This window comes from Enoplosus armatus, chromosome 3 (genome assembly GCF_043641665.1).
Source record: "Enoplosus armatus isolate fEnoArm2 chromosome 3, fEnoArm2.hap1, whole genome shotgun sequence".
Classification (NCBI taxonomy): Eukaryota; Metazoa; Chordata; class Actinopteri; order Centrarchiformes; family Enoplosidae; genus Enoplosus; species Enoplosus armatus.
This window is the reverse complement of record NC_092182.1, coordinates 10,668,433-10,686,419: the sequence shown is the minus strand read 5'-3', so window position 1 is coordinate 10,686,419 and position 17,987 is coordinate 10,668,433. Positions and strand designations below refer to the sequence as shown.

Below are 17,987 nucleotides of genomic sequence, written 5' to 3'. Positions count from 1 at the left end.
TCTCAGCAACACATTAGTGGATTAATGCATGTGCCACAGCCCCCTTGTCCTTTTGAACCCCCCCCCCCCCCCTTCAATGAGATCTGTATAGTGCTTTTGTCTTTTTGGTCATTTACATTTTGAACGGAAGTTACTACACTCAGACTGAACGGGAGTCTAGTCCAAGTCTAAAACAAGAATTATCGCCAACCAGTCAAGTTGCAGTCTACATCCAAGTCTGTCCAGACTCATATAATACATATAGTGAATACTTGGAAGGATTTGAATAAAAAAGTATAAAGTGTCATTTTTGGATAAATGGAAGTTATCACCATATTGATGATACATATGTATGATTCCAGTGAACATACATTGTTGAACTAATTAATGAAGGATTATCATGGATGTATTGGCTAAACAGGTGTACATGTACTTGATTACTATGTAAAGATGGATTCTTATAGAGTATACATGCACCACATTTTGTGCACTTTTGTTTTCTCCTGGCATTTTTTGATGTGAAGCCTCTCTATGAGCTGAAGGTGAAACTCACTCACTCACTCATGGGATCACGATTAGCTATGTGCGCTCTTATACGTTCTTTGCAGTCACGTGATTAAGATGACGCTCAAAATTCAGAATGAGGCAGGAAGTGAAAGGCAGAATGGACGAGATGGAGAAAAGCCTGTACTGGGCTAGTTATGGTTTAGTCATTGTGTCGTCCCAGTCAACATGCGAGTGAAATCTGGAATCGCCCAATTCATTGTTAAATTAAGGTCACAATGAACTTTGACCTTTGAGTCAAAAGTGTCACCTATTCAGTGTCCAACGAACTGTGAAATATGGTCATCAATTCTTGAGTCATGGCCAAAAACGTGTTTTGTGAGGTCACAGTGACGCCAAACATTTGCTGGTTACAGCTTCTCAAAGGTGAGGGTTTGCTGCTTTTCTCTTTTCTTTAAATCAAAAATTTCAATATATTTTACTTTTTGATAAACAAGCAATCTAAAGTCATCCCCCTGGGCTCTGGGACATTTTCGCCTTTTTCTGAAAATGTATCAGCTAATTGAGCAATTGATTCGAAAAGAAATCAGTTGAAAAAATGAGACGTTCATTGACAATGAAAATGATCATTTGTTGCAGCCCTACTGACCTTAAGAATCTCCACGGGGACCTGCATGCTTTGGTAATGCTGTGGGGTGCTGATGGCTGGTGTGGGTGCAGGTGGCCCAGCCATGCGATGCTGCATGTACTGCAGGGCTGCATTCTGCTGCTGCTGCTGTAGCTGCTGCCTCTCACGCTGCTCCTCTTGCTGCAGCTGGTCTCGCATCAGCTGGACACACACACACACACACAATTACAGGAATGCTCATTAAAGCATTCTGACCTATAAACTGACTATGGGTGATGATGCTTTTGGCTTTTCTCTGCCCCTCTGCTTTTTCAGGAGCGGACATGAAGAGCTGGCAGCTTGTTAGCAGAGCACAACAGGTGACTCACACATCTATTAAATCACCCCGTAAGAAAAGTATGTACAGTAAATATATTAAAATATGTAAGGGCCAAATAGCATGGCCAAATTTATCAGTGGAAAAACTAGTTGCTGCATATAGATGCCCTTCAAAATGCTCTGACATTGACCAGAACACCGTCATCTCCGGTGTCTACTTGATCAAACAACACTACAAACAGACATCCATAGCTAATGAAAGGCTTGCATCTGCTGCATATTGGATGGTGGAGGGTAGTTGTGTTGTACCTGCATCCGCAGGCCGATGCGTGAGGCCATTGCTGGGGGGCGAGGGGGCAGGGGAGGGCGAGCCGACGTCAATGCACCGCAGTCCAGCCCGAGAGGTTGAGGAAGCTGTGGAGGAGAAAGGAAGGGAGGAAAAAGTGAGAGTTGGGCCAGAGGAAGGAAAGTGAAAAAACAAGTAGAAAAACAGAGAAGGACGGTGGAATTGCAGCTAAAGTTAGATCTCTATCAGAGGTCCTTCCTAAACGAGAAGTGGATGCAGTGTAAACACTATCTAACTCAACTGACAAACTGTCTTTGAAGAGAAGCCTGATTCAATGTGTAGTTGTTAATGTTTGCATTAGTGAAGGAAGAGAGATGTGAGAGGAGAAGGGGAAGTGTGCGATGTTGTGATACACTTTTTTATATGCTAACTGAGCTGCGTCTTTGTGGTTAGGTGCTCTTTATTTTATACTTCTCTTGTTTTACAGTGAAATGGATTCTCAAATATAGTTTGGGCATCCCCTTCCTTATTTCAAGACAACAATCACAAAAAGTAACCTCAGTTCACGCTACTTATGACACTACTATATCCATTCAAACTGGGCTTCATACATTCTGGATCTATCATTGTCTGCACAGAGATGAGACAGATTCTCATCTAACTCTGGGTAAGATAGCAAACAAGCATATTTTCAAAATCTCTGTTTGTGTTCATTTGACAGCCACCTGTCAGACCTTGGACTTTTCCACTGGTGCCACTCTACTCACAGGTATGCCTGTAAGCTGGATCAGTCGCCTGTCTTCCACTCACATGTACTCTATGTTCCTACTGTTCTTCAAAGACTCCTAATCCTGTTTACCAAGTATATATATGCCTTGGAGCATTCACTGCTACAGTGTCTCTTTCTATTTGTATGATGCCTTGAAGAACTGCTTCTAGAATAAATCAGGCTGTTTAAAGGATGTGCAGTGTACTCATGTGCTGCCTGTCTTGTAATTAAATGTATGAAAAACAGACCACAAGGCCTTTCATGCCAAGGCATCACTATCGTTTGCAATGTTGACCCAAAAACATTTTTAATTAACAGAATAAGCCCACCTTCTCAAATGTATCATCTTTACAAACAAGAAAGTTGCCAACATAAAATACAGTGTACATTTTTTAAAGTTATATCTGTTTAGTCATTATTTCATTAGGTATTATCTACGATTGGTCTATTCATGTATCTATATAGCTTTTAATTGTCTCTTGGATTGAATTTAAGATCCATTCCAGAAACCACACATCACATCACAACCACACAACTGTTTTCATACTTGAATGGTCCTTAGTAAACCCACCTTTGCTTCACAAACTATAACAGCAACAAATCCCACGACTGCAGTAACCTGCAATTCTTTAAGGATTTCATTTTTTTAAGTCAAGTAAGGAGAGGACAAAAAAGAATAAAGAAGGAAAGACCAATTGTGCTAAATAATCAAGTGGTCATAAATAAATCACAGTAACAGAGATACAGGACGTAATTTAGTTCTAAATGAGCACACCACTTAGTATGATTGACTGTGTCTCTCTGTGTAGGCCTGACTTCATCCATTAAGTGGTGTCACATCTATTCTCATGGTGGAAAGAGGGCACTGGGGTGAAGGAAGTTAGCAGTAGTGCTCTCTGGCCCCCCAACTCTGTCCCTCCAAAAAAATACAGAGTCAATCGCAAGGTACTTCCTCAACAATGGTGGAGAGGTCATGTGGGAGTCATGTGGTCTTGTTGCTCTTGGGTGATCATGTGAGCAGGATGATGGTGGGGAATACCCATAAACCCTTTCCAACACTTTTCTCTCACACATACACACTCACAAACATGCATACAAGCACAATCTCTGTGGGGAGTCCCAGGACTGATAGTTCCCCTTCTGCAATGATTTGTGTTCATCCCCTGAATGACTAAGCTCGTCTGGACCCTCAGAGATGTAATGAATCCTGTCATGCGCCAGGTTTCTACTCTGTTCTAATGTCTCTGCTGATGTGTTGCGAGACAACTAGACACAGAAAAGCAGTGACAGGGACATCAGGGTCTAAACAACCAATCAGAATCCAATTCCTCCAGTCTCTCATCAGAAACACTGTCTGTATTTGGTCATAAAGAGAGAAAGACAGAGAGAGAAAGACAGAGAGAAAGAGAAAAGCTCATTGTGCGTGAGGTACAATAAGAAGGGCAGCTCCTATTGAGGACTGAAGCCGCCTGTTGTCCGAAGTGTACATTTCAGCACCCGAGGGGGCACACACTGCCCGCTTTGTGCCCATTGGATGGCCCACATGAGAAACACACACCCATGCAGAGATACAAATTGAAACACACACATTCCAACACAAACATGTACCAGAGCTTGAACTCAAGGACAAGCTGACTCCACACCAGCAGCTCCAAACTGCCAAAACTGACTAAAACAATCTCCATAAACAGAAAGCACAGAAGAAGAAATGCACTTATCACAGCAGGGCTTCTCCAATAATACTCACAGCTACTGATGCTGTTGGAACAACTTTCGTACCTACTGCAAACATCTGGAGCTTTCGAGGCAGGCCCTCTTGTAGTAAGTGGAAGTAATAGTCGTCTCTTTCAAGGTGCTTAGTACTTCCACTGACAAACAAACAAGTGTGTTCACACATACACACAGTGGTGGAATGCTGCACAGCGTATTTATAGAGTCTGACAAATGGGGTGATTACATCTCCAAACTCAATCGGCAAGGTAGGAATGCCAGCCAGAGGAGGACATGTGCTCTGTGCTTCAAGGGTCCAAGGATAGACCTGTATGCTTTACAGACTGTAAGGCCCTTTGAAACAAATTTGTGATTCTAATAAAAACACAAATTTATTCTTATAAATAAAATTGATTTGACTTGCACCAAATAGAGCAAAGCTAATTACATTATGCTCCACTGTATAGGCCCAATAAATACATTCCTGTGGCTTTACATGCAAAACCCACAGCCATAGTGAGTAAGTGTGTACTATACATGCTAATTTAACTGTCCTGAACTGTAGAATTTCAGCTTCATATCAATGCAGTCAAGTTTCAACTCTTAGCCATCTTACCCATAGCTGCTACTCCATGGGTTGTTTGAACAATAAAGGTTATCATCCGGCAATTTATTGGCCAGTATCAATTTAAACTGCTATTCGAAATACACCAATCCTGCAAAATGAAACTGCTTATGGCACCAGATGTAGTGGTTACAATGTTTACATAACACTACCTAACTTTGTATGTATCATATAGCCTCCAACGGTGACTAAGCCATGATACATAATGTATATGTCCTGTAAAACATGCACACACACTGACAGGATATCACTTCCTGATATCATATGGTGACACACTGCTACCAGGCAGCATGATCTCCCACATGGGCCTTCCCATTGCCTGGCATCCACTGGGGTAAGCAGGCATCTGTGACGCAGTAAGAGCACACAGCAGCCATTGTGTGTCCAACTCTGTGATGTCACAGCCCCTTCACTTCAAATACTGACAGCCAGTAGGAGGATGTAGAGCGGAGGAAGCCTGGGTCAGAAGTCAACTCTGGATTGTGCCACAGATAAGTCACAAACATACATGCCAACTATAAGCACAATACACAGAAGTGTGCAAATCATAAAATACATTAAACTTGCTGTGCATATTGTGAAGACAGCTTTGGTTCCTTCCTTTACATATATTTGCAAAGTGTAACACATACACATTCATAGACACACACACACACACACACACACACACACTTGGTGGCAGTGTGGGGCCATGGCACCTGTGCTCAGAGACATGGTGTTAATTTGTGGAGTGTGTATTTTTAAAACTGACTGCAGTGCCAAGAGAGGCCCTTTTCACGGCCAACATAGAGCAGTTGAGTGTGGGATGTGTAATACACACATACACACAGGTGCTCTCTCACAACAAAGCATGTGTGCATCCACATGTATGCTGCCACAGCAGCAAGACAATTTACAGACATATTGAAAAAGACTGTGGGACGTCTTTTTGGGAAGTGCAGAAGCAAAAGGAAATATTTTCGTGTTGGGATCACAGCAGTTCTGCACAGCGAGTAAAAGTAGAAAGAAATTCCTCAAGGTCACACAAATGCTTACATCTTTTGATATGTCATGACATGTCATGTAAAAACAGCACAAGCTGAGTTTAACGTGGCCTGGCCAGGCCCGGCTCTGAGACACAAAAACAATACTGTTCAAGAGCTATTCTTGCTCATGACACAGTAAAGACATGCAAGTTTAAGTCATTCTTTGTAAACAACTCGTTTTGTAACCTTTGTTTAACCATTGATAATGATTTGAGATACTAAGTATTCAGGTTATTAAACGCTTAGTGACACTGCACTGTGCACTTTCCACCACTGCACAAACACATGCGCACTCACACGAAGACACACACGCCCTTTCCGCTTTAAGCTATCTGTCTGCCAGCTCTAATGACTAAAATAACCCCCCCCCCTGCTCTCTGTTCTCCTTTTCAGGAACACCCTGTTCCCCTGAGCCACGCTGTGTTTTTTTGTTTTGTGTATGTGCATGTGTATGTGCATGTGTATGTATCTGCATGCATCTTTGTGTGTGTGTTTGAAGGCAGGTGGGCATGTACATAAACTGTATGTGTGCATGTGTATTACTGCTCTAAAGCGTCTGTCGGCTTTTGAGTAGACTCTTTCACAACATGTAAACAGACCAACATTATCAATATTCCTTAACCACCGCCACCACACACACACTCAACGAGTAAGGTTGGTAGGATTATGTGACAGGGCTGGCATGGCAAGTATGGGGTCCTTACCCCTTCCTCTTCGGACTCTCACACACAAACAGCTGTATCCCTTAGCGACAGAACACACCGAACTATTCTGCATGCAGACAGACTGGCGGACGGACAGTCAGATCATTTTCACTCAGGACGGATATTCTGTTCTGCCTTAGATATAAAAACCTTCCTGTTACCACCTCACATCTGTACTTATTACAACAGATAGAGATTTAGTTACAGCATACAGGGGTTGTGTATGCAAGAAATAAAGATTTTAATTTCTATTTAAATCAGGATTGCCTGCTGTGTTAATGCAGGGTAGGTCCTCAATCATTGAATGGGTGGACTTCTGCAGTATTATATACATAGAGGCACATTAATGCACAGAGACAGACACATAAGGACACATGATCAATTACCTGTTAGAGGAAAAAGAGTTCACAAGGAGGAATACGCTCTGCTTATGCTGCTGTCTACATGTCTGGATGCTGGAGAATGTGGATGCAATCTGCAGCAGGGAGGTCATGGGGCAGCGAGAGATGGAGAAAGGCGATGGAGGTGTGAAAGAAAAAAAAAACAAAGACAGACAAAAACAAAGAAAAAAAGATGACTGGTTATGAAATGTAAAATTGCAAAAATGGACAGATGAAATCAATAGCTGTTACAAAAAATATGTGACTGCAGAGGAGGAGCAGTGGAGTGTTAAAGAGGGGGAAGCAGCAGGTGTGCAACACACACTGAAGACCTTACAAAAGAGAAGAATTTCCCCGGCGGAAGCGAGGGAAGCAATAGACCATGGTTAGACCTGAGTATGAAGACGCATTGAATGGTGTGAAGAGGATATTTGCAATTGTTTTAAGGCTGAATTCTGTGATTGTGTTGCAGGAGACACCTTTGATTCAGTTGTTTAGTTTACAGTAAATCGTTGCAGCTCGTTTGCAGCTGATTCTTGGCCACAATGGTGTCACGTTTGCAATGAGCGGTTTTCACACTCTCCTCTCTAGTTTCTAGCTGTTTTAACACCTCCAGTTTTTCAAATGAGTAGAGGTTCAAGCATGCAGGGTTTCTATAATACAAAGACTAACTGAGTTGTGCAGTAAAACCTTCAAAACACAGCACCCTCTTTTTATCGTCAACAAGCAAAAGGTTTCTGCTCAGCCACCAACTTTCTGAAGGTCATCTGAATGAATCACCGTAACTCATCAACATTGCGTGTGAATCACAATGCCTGTCACCTTCTAAACACAGTCTATATATAGCCGACCAAGAGAGACCCTTGTCCAGTGTGGATCTGTCAACTCAGCCCTGCTTTCCTCGGGTCACTCTGCTTCATAGATCATCGAGAAGAGAGTGATGTGAAACCAGCGAGGAAAGGACAACAATAGGTTATAAGCACAGACACACTTTCAGCCATATCTAATCAAAGGACAACATAATGACATACAGGAAAGACAACAGACCAGCATCATCAAATATAACCACAATGCATCACTTCCCCTTTCCTTCCATCAGTTTTCACAACTCCTAGATTTGTCAGTGGTGAAGCAACTTCCTCTGCAGGAAACCCAGGGAAAGAACAAAAGCTGGATGTCACACCAAAGTTTCTAGGACTAAAGACTTTGTTGATATCCACAGTCATTTCTCCTACAAAGAAAAATAAATGTTGTACAATCGGAAGTCAGTGAGGCTATTCCCTGTCTGGACAAACTGGTTAGACACATACAAGACCATGTGGTGCACACACACAAACGTCAAGCATAGAATATGTAGTAACAGAAACACGTGCACATACAGGTATTCACACTCAGATCATGAGATATGCAGTACTTTCAGTCAGCCTGACGCCGGCGTATTGCTAGTCACTTATGAACTAGGACAGCAGCACTCCAAACACAAAAGATTTGTTAACACTCTGATCTCAGTTTACCATTTTTATTTCTTAAATTGATGCATTGAACTGTTGTATTTCATGCAGTAACTTTCATTGTCTCCCCACCAGACTGACACACAATCAGTCCCATCTCTCTGACATTCTGCCTCCACTTGGCTGCACGTAACAAACAGTTATTGCATTGCTAAACAATGCAGCGATGACTCTAGATCCTATTTCTTTTTTTGAAAGGTTAAAACACAATATGTATAACTTTATTGTCAACAGCAATTTAACCAATGCTGCTTCTGTTGCTGCTACTGCATCTGTCTGAGTTTAAAAGGAACTGTGTGTTACTAACAAGACAAAAACTGTTCAGATATGTTTCAGTTTCATTTCATTAAACAGCAGATCAGCATTAAAGGAGCTCAGATTGACAGTGTTGTATCCAACAGCCAGACAGTGAGAAACACTGAAATATATAGTAGAGTATGTATGAACTTAGATTCTTACCAGCAAATCTCCAACTATCCCAAACACAACATAGTGTATCCAAGAGAGAAATCTGCTCCTCCACGTGTTAACACACGCACTTACTGACAGAGACAGAGACAGTTGTTTGTTGGCTGGGCCCGACCAACTAGTGCATTCATATACCGGTTCACTGGTTGTGCCGCCACTCCTCCCTCCGAATTACAGTAGGCTGAGTGACACTCACTATTAGTCACCTTCTTCCCTCTCTCCAACCACCAGCTCAGCTTCCCATTCCTCCTCGTCCCCGTCCTCACACACTCTCCTCCTCTTCCCCTAAATTAGCCTGAATGCCGTGGTCTGGGGCAACAACGAGAGCCCTGTGTCCAGTAAACTCATCTCCCTCTCTCTTTTTTTCTCTCTTTCGCTCAAATGTAGAACTCCTCCTCCAGTCCAGCCTCCTTCCTAAAGCAGTGTACAGCATTTACATATAGTGACGCCTACACATGTGCGTGCATAAACACCAATAATCCCTTGAATCAATTCCTTATTTTTTCTGCCAAGTCATTGTGTATGTGTTTGTTTGAGCTGTAGGGCTGTGAACCAGCATGTTTACTTCTTTAATTGCACTCCCACACACTGTCGCCCTGCCACACACAAACCTGGCAATAAGACTTAATAGATAACATGCCTATACACAATCCCGAGGACAGGAAACAACACTATATATATATTGTCATAGATAACCTGTGTCCATTCAGGTATTACTTATCACACCCCTAACCCTTATCATAATAAAAAGATATGCTCCATAGAAATACATTCATCATTTACTGAAAGTCATTGTCACTGCATTGTTCAAGAGATTATTTAAAGGGTGTTGGAATTACACAAAAACCAGATGAAGCAACCGCAGAGCACTGAATCACAGCAGATAGTTAATGACTGCCGCAAAGGGATCTTAATACATTTCAGAGACATCACTGATGAGTTGTGTCACTGCGCAGGCGATTGCACAAAATTTCTACAAAGAAAACACGAGTACACATTTTTGTAACTTACACTATTAAAACAATATAAGACATCTTTACATTTCTGTACTTACAAGCTAAACTTGTCTGTGTATACTACAAAACAAGAGCATATCTGAGTAGCTTCTGTAAAATGTGTTTCTACATCCTTTTAACGATCACTGATGAGAAGCGTAAGCTCAGTCCCATACAAACTGTATTTTGGAACTAAAGTGGAGCAACAGGACCATAGGTTTACTTCTCAGTGTTTGGCTGTTCTGTACAAGCCTTGTGACTGTGGCTAGTGAGGTCAGATTCAAATAAAACTTCCTCTGAAAAAGTGCTGTACGATTTGTTTACAAGAAACAGTAGTCACGTCGTGAATCACTCCTCCCTCACCTCTCCTCCATGCTTGTGCACTCGTTTTTGTGTATGCACATGCAAAAATCGCATACAAACAAAGATTAGTGTCTCAACATTCTCAATCAAATACACACAAGCACATCCCTCCAATAACAGACATGCAGACAACAAATTAAAGACACAACAGAAGGTAGGATTACAACTACTTGCTGACAGGACAATTAAAGGAGCCTCCTAGTGGTGACATCATGAATAAAAACAGAATATTTTCACTTGAGAATATGTGGAACGGTTGTACATAGACAGGTACAAAATAAGGAGGATGTTTGTTTTCTAGAGGCAACATGATTAAAGTTTCAGAGGACAAAACCTCTTTATGAAGTGACAGGACTCTGACTTCTGCTGTTTTTGAGCCTGTAAACTCAACCCATCGAACTAGAATACAGAGTGACCAGCTTTAAAATCAATCAGCAAATCAATCCGCATCTGCCTCGGGTTGTCACACATATGTCCACACAAACACATGCAGAATGCGGCTTGTTTGATGGATCTTCTGTGCGTGATGTGCGTAATAAAACTCGGGCCTTTCTTCAATCCCTGTATGTAACCTGACTATTAGCACCCCTCCATCCATACTCTTCTATACCCCGTCATCCTGTACTCCTGAATGCAGAAACACAAACACTGGTATCAAAGTGCCACTCAGCTAGTTGTGCCTATCACAACAGAGGAGAACACTGGCCAGCATGGTTCAGCAGTACCCGGCTGACAAGCATCCCTTGTTTGTATACAAAGCATTCACCAGTGGGCCAGCTCCAGTTCTCATAGTGCCCGCAGTGTATTTACTGGGTTATTTTGGTCCAGGGGCAGGACCCCTCCAGGCCCTCAGCTTATTGGTGGGGAAAGCTGCATTCCTGTCAAGTCTGGCCAATCATAAGGCATATGTGTAGGAGGGGAAATCATTGACCAAGACAGCCTTGTACTCTTTTGACAATGGCCTATGGAGGAGGTAGGACCCAAACACACACATACGTCCACACATGCAAAACACACCAACCAAGACCCTCTTCTACTGGTCAGCGGGGCAAGTTTCCCATCGTTTACTCTCTTCGTCGCCATGGTGGCAAAGAGGTTGTAAACAAATACAACATAGAAGACCATCATTGTAGCTCTATCAAAAGTGTTGAATGACTGTGTTGATATGTCCGAGTGAGGTCTGACCCAGCCATGCTCACCTAGGGCTATCTCTCTGTTAAGTAGGACAAACAGTGCTGTCAATATACCAGACAAGTTATAGCCAGGGTCGCAGACAATGGGTCTACAATTAAGCCTTTTAAACATCTGTACATAAACTTTTCAAACATCTTGTCTGTCTATATGATATATATCTGTACCACATATATATCCTCTACACCAGCCTTAAATATTTGGTATCTTTCCTTGGCCACACAGCGGTGAGTTTGCAAGTATGTATCCACCAGTGGGTCCAGCAGAGATTAAAACATGCTGCTGTTTGCAATATCCACTTATCTAAGACCTGTTTTCTACTGAGATAATTTATTTAAAAAAAACACTTCCTCATACTATAAGTGTTACATCATATGACCCGTGGTGACCTCAAGTTGTCATGAGTATTAAGCCTGCTTTTGTGGTTTATGATACAATGTCACCTGCCAACCCTGATGCAATTAACCACATATTAATTCCAATGGATCTTTGTATTGTACCTCAGTAATTTGGCAAACTTTGCATGGTAGTTGATTTACAAACAGACAAATAGAGCTGATATTTATTATACGGGCTGGATGGCAAAATCACAGTGCACTAAGCCCCTAGATGTTTATTTTTTGAGCACCCTTTTCCTATTTGGAGCAAATAAATGAACAGTTATTAATTCTGAGTAAACAAAAGTGGGGATCTATGAGTGTGAGAAGGAGTAGTGCAGTAACCAGCCGCACAGCATTTCTTTTTGCATGGGTGAGAGTCACCATGTACAGTGAGAAGGAATGGAAGGCATTTGGGAGATGAGATGTGAGATAAGGTACACACACACACACACAAAATTAATTTCACTACGGCAGTCACAAAACCAAAATCTGATCGTTACGAAACTTTCCACTCCCTCTCAATCTCATTGTCTCTCTTTCTCCTCCTTTCATTCTCAGTGGCTAGACAAGTTGAAAACTAATTACCACTAGTATAAAGAATGTGGATGCCTCTGAGCCCTTCAGGCTTTCAAGAGGAAGAGAGAGAAAGAACTACAGAGAGAGAAAGAACTACAGAGAGAGAAAGAGTGAGCGAAGATGAGGCAAGAAAGGGAGGACAGAAACAATTGAAAACATGGCAAGAGTTCAAGGGAGGTTCAAGAGGCTGATAATCAATAAGATTACAAGAGAACATCCTGTGTGTGTGTGTGTGTGTGTGTGTGTGTGTGTATGTGTGTGTGTGTGTGTGTGTGTGTGTGACAGGTCAGCATCCATTTCTTGTCGTCTGACCAAATATGGGGTGCAGACAAAGGAATGCCGTGTCTCTATACACAGACGCACACACACACAACCTTATACAGTATATCACTGAATTTCCACTACAGATGATTCTGCCACGGACTATGACTAACACTAACAGGGAGTAGGAAGATATTATCCAATAAAAATGTCAATAAACTCGGGCAGAGTGAAGACAGTGCTGCTACCAAAATTGCTGTGGTTTTCAGCATTACTAATCCCAGCAAATAAGAACCCTTTTAAAATGAGAAGAGCACATGCTATCGATTGAGGAGGGAGCGTCCATTCAGTTCTTCAGCTGAGCAGTGATATCACACAGGTTTAAATAAGTGATAATCTCCTCGAAGGCGATTTCACTCCAGAGATAATGACATTCAAGACTGATCAAAGCCAATTTACTACTGTCACATCTGTAAAAATATGAGCAACCAGTGATTTTGAAAGTGCAAAAGGTTACATTTCTCCTTCTTTAAATGTATCTTTCTGTTCAAATAACATACAATAAACATTATGTACTAAAACTTGATTTGATTATGGATCATGAATGCTACTTGGCAACAAAGACTACTTCCTGGGCTGCTGCAGTGAGACCCTCAAAGACATCATGTTTCAGACTAGTTCTATCTAACAACATAAACACCTGTGGAGTGTAATACAAAATAAGCAAACACAGAGAAAGTTGAAAGTGACAGAAAGTTGGATTTGTGGAAACTTTGGGGATGTAGGACTATCAAGAATCATGTAATCAAACAGTAGAACCTTGTATTTGATTCTGAACTGAAAGCTAAGTGTCATCAACATAATTGAAAGGGAATATTGTATATTTCTGAATGATCGAGAGGAAACCTGTAAAGCTGTGACCTAAGACGGAGCCCTGTGTGAGCCATTGACATAATAGGAGGTGAAAACCAGTCCAAGGGCTCTGGCATTAATGACAACCACATGCTGAAGACAACCAGTAAGTCATATTTTGCCAAATCAAAGGCAGACATTAGATCCAAGATGAGTATATTAGCACAGTCATGTCATGAGTCTTCAGTGGGCCATTTAACATCCTCATTTGCTGATTTTGTTCTATGTGAATCCTAAAAACCAGACTGAAACTGTTGTCGAAAGAAACAGCCTCTGTTTATATGCCATTAGTTCATAACCACTGGCAATTGAAAGAATACTAGGAATTACATTGTACAAAACCTGTTTGAGGAGCCCAGAGGGTATAATATTAAGGAAGCAGGCTGCAGAGTTCATAGTTTCTAGCAAGTAAGAAAGAAATGTTCAGTTACTGCAGACTTTCAACAGCAATGCTGACTGTTAAAATATAAGCAGGTAAAACATCCATCTTAAATTCTTCAATGCTGTATAGAGCCTTGAAATCCAAATTTTCTTGAACCAAATAAACTATGACAAGATATTTTACAACATACATCAACAGAAAAGAAGTGAAACTGCAAGAGGAACAAGTGAGATTGCTTCATATGATTCATATATTTTGCTTGTTTTGAGGAAAACAAGCTTTTAAGACAATGAGATCTGACAAAAAGTTTACAATATCATCATAATCTTAGATTGGGAACTGCAAGTCTTAATAATTCTATTAACATCTTTATAAAGGAGATAAAAATATAACTTTGAAATCTATTGTGGGCCCCTGAGAGAGCCGAAGTCGCTGAGAGAGAGCTGCAAACTACAGACGACCCCTGCAGTTCATACTAACAAGCAAATTGTCCAAACGTACACAACAGGACAGCTGCAGTGTGTGCTCACAGATGCAGCTGAGACGCCATTCTTACAGAGAAAAAGAGAGACTGTGCAAGACCGTCACTACTGTCTGTCAGTCAAAAGAGGATATGAAACAGTGGAATGGAGATAAGATGAGGAAGTGGAGTCACACATTCAGCACATGCCCTAAAACGTCCCACCCACACTCACCTCTGATAGATCATGGGTGATGTTGTCACATAGCACATGCCAAGCTGTCATTCCTGTGGTTTAAAAAGTCCGACCTTTAGTGTCAAACTTATATGGTAATTTGTTTGTTCTTTTTGTATATTTAAGGGAAATCCACCAAGTACACCAGACAGTTCCTCATTCAGCCTTTTCCTGGTTGAGTCACGAAACGGCAAGAAAACTGTCCAGGTCATGGGACATCTGTCCATATGGCATACGGATGAAGCTGTGTTTACACACACCTGATGCTCTTTCACACTAGAGTACATCCATTGAGCCTGGTTAGTGTTAGAGTGTGTGTGTGTGTGTGTGTGTGTGTGTGTGTGTGTGTGTGTGTGTGTGTGTGTTGCTGCTCTCTGTTTACCTGAAGAAAATTAACCCCATCCCCAACGCTTACAAGCGGACATGAGTTCAATGAGGCTGAAAATATGACCCACACACACACTTTTCCATACACACAGCACACAGGATGCATTGCTTGTGCTAATTTGCGCACTTTTGTGACAAGGTGATCAGATCGTATGTGTCACACATTCAAACACAGACCTGCTCCAATACCAGGATTAGCATATTATTTAGTCAAAAGGGGTCACCTCTCCTGTGAGGTTTAAGTGTTTGAAACTCGACTCTGCTGGCCATCTGAGCAGGTTGCCACTGTGCGATCAGTCTGTCAGGCGTCACCACTGCTCTACATACTGACCAGTCACCTCTGACCTTGCTGACAGTGACCTCACAGCTCAGTATGTTAACTAACCCCTGACCCTTCATACTGTGTGCACTCCATAACCCCACTGACTCCTCTACATGCATCTGTCCCACTCTCAGCTGTGCCTCCACTGTGTTGGCAATGAGAGATGGAGTGAGGGCCGTGCAGGAGCTACACAAACACCTTGCATATATTTTCCTCTTAGAGAACTGGTTATTACATCCAACTTGTATCTTATCTGTAAAGATTCTCTGATACTGTGTTATGTAGCAGGCAGCGGATATCTACAGTAATCTTCTATGATTATTATTTCTATACAGGATGTTAGTTCAGAAGTATTCTTAGGAACATTATATAAACACGCAGAGAGGCGCGTGATAAAATTATAAAACAATAATTCAATTGAATTGGCTTATTGATATGTGGTAGCATTGCATTAGTGTGACAGTTACAGCTAAACTGTGTGCCAGTGTCGCTGCACAGTTGATCTGTCTTTTTGATCTGGTTACACAATGGAAATGTTTTCATTCATTCATGGATTCACAGAAATGAGGAGGAGGAGGAGGCAGATAAAGACGGTGAAAAACAGAGACAGACCAAACAGAGACAGTGAGAGGTCTTTCTAGGAGAACAGTCATTCAGGTTTAAACCGTGCGATGACATAACTGTTGTTTAACTAACTCACATGCTGCAATCCTGCATCAATGTTACATGGAAAAGTTCTCCCGTAGTACGGCCTAAACACGCATCAACAACACATTCACTGAGCGTTTGCGTGTGTTCACATACGTAAATGCAGGTCTCATTTTCTCAGACCTGCTGCTGAACCTGCCCCCATGCATGTGAATGTCCATCTGTGTCTGTGTGTCTCATTAACAGTAAACAACAAAGCGGTGGACGTTCTCCTTCAGTATCACATTTCTGTCTGTCTTTTATATTAAAATCCAGGAAAATACATGTGTCACCAAGAAACCCAGATTGCCAGTGTGGTTGACTGACCTCAGTCACCCTGTGCAACTTCCCTGCAAAACTCATTTTACTGGAGGTGATTGAAGGCAAAGCAGAATTAAAAAGGAACACCTTAGCTTAAAAACACATTTCTACCTTCCCACTGTCATTTAAAAGATTATGAATTGTTGATTGTTACTGTAATATTACTCTACATAAGGTTTTCCTGTAGTTTACTATGGCTGGATTTCCTTAAAATCCACCTTCTTCTTCAATCTGTGCCATAAATAATCATACACATAGTTTATTAGGATAGCTGAGCACTGAGATTTTCTATTTCTGGTAACTTACTTAATGAGCTGTCATCAGTGTTTCATAACACAACATGGCCACCGCTGGATGAGCTCTAATGTCAATGTCTGAAGGGAAATTTCTAATTTCTTAGAAATACACTAAGAATGAAAGTGGACAAGTCATGGATGTAAGCAGAAGCTTGAAAAAATACCTATTGAGACCATTGTGCTCTGACCTTTGAACCTTATTGTGTTCTCCTGAGAACAGTATGGATGATCACAGAGGACAGACGGAGAGGTCAGGGGTCAGGGAGTTGCTTGGTGTCATATACGGTATCACTGTGTTACTCTAAGGGGGACATGCAAGACTTCAGACAGACTAGCCGTGGAGGAGATAAAGTTAGACCTTAACTGGAGTTAAAAACACAGTCTGGTCAGTCCACAAAGCTTCAGTCTCAGAAAGCTGTAAATCCTCAAACCTACATTGACCATGTAAATAATTTGGTAAGGTAAAAGTGATCAGGACTACACCTAATATAATTATTTCTAGGTGGACTACTATACAAAAATCACACTTTTATGCAGCAACTTTTGGTCAAATAGTTCTAGGTATTCTACACCAAAACAAGATAAAACATGTTGTTCTTTATACAATCACAGCTAAATCTCAGGTACAAATCAAATGTCATTATTGGAATAAAACATTGACATTGCATTACTGGATAGCATCAGGCATAACAGACTGTACCCTTCATTCAACACGCACGCACACTAATAATAAACACAGGGTATGTAATTAAAGCCCACACTGCAGAGAGGACAAAGGGGGCATAAATAGTCAATGGTGCCTTCATTATTTCTGTGTTTGCAACATGCAGGACTAAAGCAAAGTACTTGAATAAGCGACAGAGTATTGCAGTCTGTACAATTTACAGTCACAGCTTATACATAGCAGCATACTCCGGGGCTGAGGTGTTGTTACTGATACTGGCCTGGCTACTGCTTATAAATGGCAAGAGGGGCAGCTCTCAGCAGAGACTCACTGATGACAGTAAAAAGGGGAAAGTGATGCATTATGGTCTAACACAGTGGGTCCCAAAGTGGTACCAGTGTCTCCGTCAGAAAGGCCAATAGCAGAATTTCAATGCTGTTTTATTTCATACTATTGTATTATTTTTACTTTTTAATTACTCCTTATTTTTATTTTAAAAGCACTCTGAAATATCTGAGAAAATAAACTTGAAAACGGCATCTAAACATAAGCCTGTGACAATGTTTTGTCTCTTCTGTTCTTTATAGTTTAATATGTGCTCATGGATGTCTCAATCTTTCTACAATTACTATATTCAGATTTTTGACA

At 41.4% G+C, this 17,987-nt stretch overlaps 1 protein-coding gene across 2 annotated transcripts in view; it reads right to left on the bottom strand.

Annotated features, from left to right (window-relative positions):
- Positions 1–17,987, bottom strand: part of tfeb (transcription factor EB) — a 30,866-nt gene that overhangs the window by 12,315 nt on the left and 564 nt on the right. For both annotated transcript variants that reach the window (XM_070902322.1, XM_070902321.1), the window contains exons 2-3: positions 1,739–1,843; positions 1,133–1,312 (exon numbers count right to left, since the gene is read on the bottom strand). In XM_070902322.1, the coding sequence (XP_070758423.1) occupies positions 1,133–1,312; positions 1,739–1,768 (210 nt within the window). In that variant the 5' untranslated portion in view covers positions 1,769–1,843. The remainder of the gene's footprint in view (positions 1–1,132; positions 1,313–1,738; positions 1,844–17,987) is intronic.